The sequence below is a fragment of the Gossypium hirsutum genome, chromosome D12 (assembly GCF_007990345.1).
Source record: "Gossypium hirsutum isolate 1008001.06 chromosome D12, Gossypium_hirsutum_v2.1, whole genome shotgun sequence".
NCBI lineage: Eukaryota > Viridiplantae > Streptophyta > Magnoliopsida > Malvales > Malvaceae > Gossypium > Gossypium hirsutum.
In genome coordinates, this window is record NC_053448.1 from 17,342,952 (window position 1) to 17,351,139 (window position 8,188).

The following is an 8,188-nucleotide window of genomic DNA, read 5'->3' on the forward strand; positions in this document are numbered from 1 at the left end:
AACTACAGAAAGAAAATAAGCTATAAGACTAGGGCTGATGAAAAAAAAATTTAATTTAAAAATTAAAATTTATTAAAATAAGGTAATTTTGTCCTTTCTTATTTAGATTTTTAGATAATTCGAATTGTGTAATTCATATCCGAGTTAAACTGAAAATTTTAATTTTTTTTCGAGTCAATCCAAATAACTTAACCTATTTGATTCAAATTTTAAATTTTTTATCGAATTTTTCAAATTGAGTCAAATTTTGCTCACCCCTACACTTGTGTATGCATTAATTTTCCATTTTTTTTCCGTAACCTCTGCACCTGGCAATTTGCAATGCACATTCCAAATACAAATACTTTATTCAAACAACACAAAGAACTTTCCGGGAGCAAAATAGTCCAATGCAAACCCTTCGTAAAAAAAAAAAAAAAAGTTGCCCAGTTCAGTAACATGGCCACCTTTGGATTTGAGAATCTCTAATAGAAATAAAACTGGACTTTATGCATATTGTATAATGACTGAGATTTTGTAAAGGGTCCTGTCCTGAATAGGCTTCACAGCACTCAACAGAACCAGAAATCCGCTCTCAATTAGGTATACAGTCTCAGGCGTGTCGTTATTGGCTGCCGGCACATCGGACATGATGAAATTGTCACCCCACAGTCCTTGCAAGTCTTGAACAACAAAACATAATATACCATAAGCATATTTTCTATAACTGTTAAGTGGTGCATATAAAACAGCCCATAGAGCAGTGTTGAAGTATGCATATACTAACTTCATATTGAAGTAAGATAGGTAAAAGTATTATAGAAGCCCCTGTAGTAGGAGTCAAATTGCATTTTGCCCCCTCTACTACAAAAAATAAGTAAATTAGTCCCTATACATTAGATCAAAGATCAAATTGGTCCTTTTTGTTAAAAATTCCTAGTATAGGAGCCTCCATGGTACCTTTACCAAATAAGACATCAAGACATCAAACTAGAAATCTAAGATGTTAATTAAGAGATTCCCAGGCATATAGATAGATATGAAAACAAGATGAAGATGAAAGCATATTACAGATCATTCATCAGAAGAGATAATCTCTAGATATTGTTCTCAATGCAGTCACCTAAGAATCTATACCGACCACTGTATTTTGAATTAGTTATAGAAATCTGAAGAAAACATTATATAATTTGATCAAAATGCACCTACCATGTGACCACATCCAAAAGCCATGTCTTTTGGGTTTACCAAGCAGATAGCACAAACCTTCAAGAAGCAAATGCATATCCCCACACCAGGATATCAGTTTGAAAGGATATTTCTGTGAAAAAGAAAGGAAAACTTATTCGGAAAAAGAAGTAAAAGAAAACCCTATTACCGGTTCTGCTGTGGAACTTATTACAGGTTGTGCAGGGGCTGTTGGCTGCACTGTTTCATAATTAGTCATGTGTGGGATCGATCGAATGGAATTATCATGTTCGATCACTTCTCGTGGAGGCGGAAGTGGTCTTGCAAGTCCACGTTCTAGTTCTCTACTGCATATTTTTAACAGTTTACAATAGTTTCAATTTGAAATTAGGTATTAACTGAAAGATGGCTTTCTGGCCTTACTTATCAAAACTAATACTCAGGGTAGCTCTGTACTGATACGGAATTTCCATGAGAGCAGCAAGAGCAAAGGCGGCTTCTTTCTTTGATGTTTCCGTGTTCTCAGACATGATTTTTGTGAAGTCGACAAACTGCAAAGAATTGGTGGCGCAGAACATGATCAAAGGTTTCACTTACTGTCACAAAACAAGGTGGAAAAGACAATCCTTCGTAAAGAGATCACCATTCGTGAAAACTACATTGCAATGTAGTGTCAATCCTATGATAATGACCAAGTATTCCCATAAATCAAACAATACTGTTTAGATATATATTAGAAAACTAAAGACAAATTAAACTTAATAGGAGAAAGGTTGCTCTTTGCATATTGATTTAGAGAAATTGCTGACATACCTGGAAGTTGTCAAAGGCGCGATGTGGAATATTATCATCAAATTGTTGCATTGAATCCCATGGTCCATCCCCCACTCCAATCAAAATAATTGAGAGAGGATAATGACTGTTTATTGAATACCATGATCAATATGACAAGAACACAATAAAATCTTAATCACTACAAAGAAGTGATAACAATTCTTTACCTAGCAGCAACAATAGAATCTACAGTTTCTTGTTCTTGTGGACTAAGCCTTCCACGCGGTACATCAGGGTTCCTTGTAACCTAAGCAATCAAATAAACATTTGGCAAGACTGATGAATAGAAGAAAATGAAAGATTTAAAACTAAGTACATAAAGCATGTTTTTTAGACCTGTCCATCTGCAATGATGACAAGAACATGGTACTGTCCATTACTGCCTTCCACGATGTCAATAGAAGCATTAATAATTGGAGCAAATGAAGTTGGACCTAGTAACAAGGATACGAACTTATCATATTCGCATCTCTGTGATTGTATCCAGACAACTCAAAAATATCCTTTCAAGTATATTCAACTGACTTTTAAAATAAAAAATTATAAGTTGGAGTTTCTTTTCTGTTTTCTTTTTTCAATTCTCAGTCACCCTTACTTTTTCCCATTAATGTTTTACTAGACCTCCCTAGTTTTCTTAAGATTCGAAAATTATCCTAAAAGTTTTTAGGTCTTTACTTTTATATCTTTTCTGCCTCCTACCTCAATTTTCTTATCAAATTTCTTACCTATTTCAAACAACTTATTACATTTCAATTTTTAGTTTCAGAACTTTTCCCTGATACGGAAACTCATTTTACATGACTTGAATTCCTCAATAGATATATTTAAGCTTATATATAGAAAGTACTCAAATTTTTGTAATTTATCACAAACTAGTTTATTTGCATTATTAATTTCAAACATAATCATACATTCAATGTAGATAAAATTCTGACTGCGTATAGTAAGCTGTGAGTGATTAATGTGTCCAAACACATAAATAAATTTCATTACTAATTGATATTATCTAAATATAAATGTAAATTTTAATTAAGTTTTCAAAAATTAAAACCAAGTCATTTCTCACAAGAAAATCAAGAGCAAAATCAAGAATTTAAATAACATTTCTATAAATAAGTTAACATGATTGAAACAATTATGTAATAATTATATTCTCTCTTAAACAAGAGTGTTCCTACCATTCAATCATGGTTCCGTACTAGACCCAACATGATAATTCTTTTGCCACATTTATACATTATTATGAAGCTCAAATGTGCATAAATGCATGAATTGGTAATTTTATTCCAAATTTTGAAGTGTACTATGTCACCCCTTTGTTCCAATTAAAATTGATAATTTTCTTTTCATTATCCTTCAATTAACAGAAGATTTGGATGCTCTAAATGTTGATAAACAAAAGAACAACATACACCGAAAGGAGAATGTGTGATACCTAAAATAAGAATTCACATTGGATATATGTGATATAAAAAAAGAAAGATTTGGAATGAGTCAGAGAACTATTAAAAGATATCATTCAGTAAGAAAACAGGCAACAGGAAACAAAGACTGAAGAAGCCACGAATGGATGCCATAAGAAAAGAGGATAAGTCTACCAAATTAAGTCTTGAATAAAGCGCAATGGCAATGCAATCTTCATAGCTATTCCACATGAGGGGAAGTCTGACACATGTATTTTACCATGTCTATTTATTCATTTGAAGAAAACATTTATGATTACACTATTGCTTTATGAGTATATAATTTGTTTCATACTAGTTACTATTCATGAGCATTAATATTTCAAGAAATAAAAGTATATGATAATCATGAAATTTAGAACAATTTCTCTGCCAAAGAAATTAGAAGACAAGGATAGATATGTAAACCACAATGGTGTATGGCCTAGAAAGTGCATAAATAAATTGAACAGAATAGAAGGAAAGATGTTCAAAACCTGCCAACTTTATGTGCGGAACAATCTCTTTATACCGTGCAAGAGCTTCCTCAAAACCATGACAAGGTCGGTGATCAGGATAAAAGCTGAAAACGTATTTATCATGCGTTGATGCTACCAAAAACAACCATAATGAGAACTTATTCAAGCAAGAGAGAGATCACTGAGATAGATAATGCTAAAAAAAAACTAACCATCACCAAAACCAAAACAAGGTATTAAATTATCTTCATCAAAAGGAGATAAAGTACGACCAATTATAGATATTGCTTGCTCATAAGGATTAGGTGAGCTCCCAATAGCATGAAGGCTTCTTCTGTTGAATGAATACCGCCCTATAGTCAACAAAATGTGAGTTTCTTTCATACTAATTATTTGTAGTGTAAAAGAACCACATATTAAGATAAAATTGGACCCCGGAAAAAGGGGGGTAGATGACTACCTGTCCACTCATTGCTCTTAGTGAAGTCAATACCAAGTATTAAATTGGATGATTCAAGTCCTGCCTCTCTCAATGCTGAAATAACCTAATTAAAGTGTATAATAGTTCTTGTTACCAAATGCATTCCATTAAAAAATACATCTATTAAATAAATACACCATACAACAACGTTATAAGCACATGCAAACACAAAGTAACTCGTCAAACTCAGAATCCAAAAGATGAGAAATAGAAGAGAATGCATCATAATGACATTTTCTATGATACTTGGACCACATTGCACTTCAACTGCTGGTACATTTTCTAATGGTATAGTGACCTCAAAATTTATTTATCTTTTTTTTTTCTTATTTTTAGTAATCACTGCCAATTTTGTGTCTGATTATTGTCACAATGTATATTACAATAATGCACCTTGATGTCACACTTTTTGTGCTTAGGACCTCTACTGTAGCTAGCAACTGTCATCCATCTTAACCACTTTCAAATAAGTACATGCTCGTAGAAATAATTACAATGATCTTTAAAAGGTCTGATTTTTTGTGGCAATTCTAAACCTCCAAAATCCTCGAGCATACAAATTCAAGGTCTGGATATAATTAAGTTCCCAATCATAGATGTCAACTTTAAAGTTATAATTTAAGCTCCAAAGTCCAGCAATGTTATAATATAAAGTGATTTTAGCTTGCAAATGCATTATTTTAGTACAATGAATATGCAACTGTAACTGCTAAAACTAACTTCCCAGCTCTATATCATTGTGTATATGATAAAAAAGAGTCTAGTCATAGACAACACTTATACACCAACATTTCAGTTCAAACTAATATTTCTCTTTTGAAGCTTCTTCAATGACTAGCAAAAGGTGATCCATGAACCTATCCTTCAAGCAATACCCAAAAGCACCTAATAATGAAGGTGAGTAGTCATTTTACTAAATGGCGAGACACCAACATTTCAGTTCAAACTTATATTTCCTTCCAAGTTTCTTAAATGACTACCAAAAGATGATTCTATCCTTTAAGTAACACATAAAAGCACCTAGTAATGAAGAATGACTAGTACTAAATGATGATTCAAACAAATATTTCTCTTTTGAAGCTTCTTCACTGACTACCAAAAGAAGATCCTATCCTTTATGCATGGCCCAAAAGCACCTAATAATGAAGAATGAATGGTCATTTTACTAAATGATGATAATAAGTTTGCCAGGCACAATTTCTGAAGGATATGAACATTGATCTGTTCCTCTATGTCAAAATATACTTGGATTAGAAGGAAAAACAATAAAATTAGTCAACGATTTCTTAACCCTTCTATTTTCATATATTGGACTACTTAATCTTTAGTCCAAAACAAAATTTCTTTTCTGCTGAATCCTTGTTTACTGCTGAACATGTGATCTTAGTTCTACCTCAATCCCTCTTTGTTTCCCCATGTATTTAATTCCTCCAGCTAATGTGCATCATCAACCTGCATTCAATAATTAACCAACCGGTTCTGGAATTGATTTTTTGCTGTTCAATATGTTTAAATTTAAGGTATCAGTTCGAAACATCAGAACAGGACACTTTTCTATCTAGACTAGCAATTGACTGTGAAAGCGTTATTTTTCAAACAAGACTTAGCAGCCACCCAAAAAAAAAAAAAACAAAGAATATGCCATTCTATAATAGTATGAGCCATATTTTCACCTTATGAGTTGTACTCTCAACAAATAATATCTCCTATTATCCAAATTAATAATTCAAAGCTAAAGTAACAGTAAAAACCTGATCCAAAGAACTAAAATTGTCAGGTATAAACGAGGCTTGCTGCCTGGGTTGATAGTTTCGATCCATTGAACTTCCTGCTAGGGATGAAGGTTCATAAGAAGGTTGATGCCAAAAGTCAGTTTGAAGCGAATCATCATATCCTGATTCTGTATTTCCCATACCTGAGGTGAGGAATTGGTACCTAACAGAAACACATCTTTACAAGTGTCAGGAAATGCTAGTTTATTCTTTCCTCTTTCATTTTTTTTCAAAGAAGACTAGTTTATTCTTATATACAAATACCGCATAAGGCACAACACTTACAGTTTCTTTTTCAAGCATTTACTCTCTCAGAGCTTCATTCATTAACTTGCATTGCAAAGAGTTTCATTCCAGCATATATGAATTCAGCCTCAGGTGAGAAACTAAAATCTATAACCAACTACTTTAAAAAATAATAAGAGCTAGGATACAAATAACTTCAAGAACTGCTACAATGCATGCAGAGATGAATTTACAAGATTCCGAATTCAAAAGCAACAATAATTTTGAAAAGGGGTAATAAAAAAAATGTGTGATCTTACTTCTAAATGGAACAATTCTAATAGCAATATTTACCATTTAATCAATGATTTTGCTTACAACTGATCACTTTTACTCTATAGAAAACTCGTGGAAATAAAACGCCAATTCAATACAGATAGGAGAAGCCATTTTCTTTAAAAAACTAAATAAATCAAACCCAAGTCAAGATGATACAGATTAGCCCGTTCTTCTTGCACGAAAGATCATACAATTCCCGAAGGAATTGAAGTTACATATCTTTTCCAGTTTCAAATTAGACTATTTATGTGTTTCCATGACCCTTTTAAGACCCCAAAATTTTGGACAAATTCCACTAGAAAATAAGCAATAAAGAAAATATTAAATCAGAAAAGCAAATATATACCCCTAAAAAATCCGAAACAGTTTAACAGAGCCACAACCATTATCTATCTGAAGTTTGTTTATCTATCATAAATCCTATAATTTCCATTTTAAAAGCAATAGGAAGCTAAGAAACCATAGAAAATAAAATAAAAACTAAAACGTTCAAAGCTGGATTAGTCATTCCAAAACTCCCCCTTTTTAACTTCTTCGATAATCATATCCAGCAATCAACTAGAAATTTATGGGAAAAAAATGGATTTCTCATTAGATGAAAACAACTTTATACTCAGTTTCTTTAATTAGACCCATTTCTATTTTCATCCAACTTACTTCCTAGCAATAAGAATATATCTAAATTAATTCAAATTCCATTCCTTCAATAAAAATCATATATAAACAAAAGAAATGAAGGCAGAAACAGATCAAAGATAGTAAGAGTAATCCCACAAATGCAAAAATTAAAAATTAAAAAGAAGAAGCCATTTGCATGGAAACAAAGGGAACTTTGTAGAGAAAGTTACCTTTCTGACTAAGAGAGAGAAAAGAAAGATAAACAGTGATGAAGATTCAATTGGATTGAAATCTGTTTGAGTATAAAAAACCGATATTCATGAATAAAGACGCTTTTGTTGACGATTTTTTAAAATTTTTCATGGCTTTTCTTTTCTAGTTTCTTGTCCGACGGTTCACTAGTCTTATTTCAGTTTCAACACCCAAATATTCTAGTCCTACAGGACTACTTCCATTATTTGCTGTCACAGTCCAGTAATTATCGTTGGATTCATTATCTTTTGCTGCCATGTAGATTTGTAACAGATTCGTTGACTTCGCTAGGCAATAGTGATCAGAATGTGGACCAGATTAGTACGTTATATATACATTTATCATATAATATAAAAATATTCCTAAAAAAACTATCCATATTTCTTTTTCTTTTTAACTCTATTAGAATTGATATTGTTGCTATGGTAAGAATGTGTGAGTGTTCGAGCGCTCTTTATTCTTTTATTTAAAAGTTAAGAAAAACTATGAATAAATCTAGATAAAATATAAAAAAATTATTCATCAAATTGATGATTGAAAAAAGAGTGCATCGTTATTTATTAAATAAAATATCATTAC

The 8,188-nt window shown here is 31.9% G+C and overlaps 1 protein-coding gene across 17 annotated transcripts; it reads right to left on the bottom strand.

Annotated features, from left to right (window-relative positions):
- Positions 1-328: 328 nt before the first annotated feature.
- LOC107945398 (E3 ubiquitin-protein ligase RGLG3) lies at positions 329-7,825 on the bottom strand. Of its 17 annotated transcripts, none has more exons than XM_041108537.1 (14): positions 7,588-7,799; positions 6,461-6,505; positions 6,319-6,338; positions 6,155-6,231; positions 4,383-4,467; positions 4,135-4,275; positions 3,941-4,054; positions 2,338-2,435; positions 2,169-2,248; positions 1,981-2,086; positions 1,591-1,718; positions 1,358-1,514; positions 1,189-1,245; positions 329-662 (listed from the first exon to the last, which is right to left on the bottom strand). In XM_041108537.1, the coding sequence occupies exons 4-14, from the start codon at positions 6,221-6,223 to the stop codon at positions 579-581; spliced, it is 1,119 nt and encodes a 372-aa protein (XP_040964471.1). In that variant the 5' UTR covers positions 6,224-6,231; positions 6,319-6,338; positions 6,461-6,505; positions 7,588-7,799; the 3' UTR covers positions 329-578. The 17 variants fall into 17 exon arrangements, with proteins under 17 accessions (XP_040964471.1, XP_040964469.1, XP_040964470.1 ...); XM_041108535.1 differs by having other exon boundaries at positions 6,319-6,353; positions 6,461-6,568; positions 7,588-7,750; XM_041108536.1 differs by having other exon boundaries at positions 6,319-6,353; positions 6,461-6,578; positions 7,588-7,750.
- Positions 7,826-8,188: the final 363 nt, after the last annotated feature.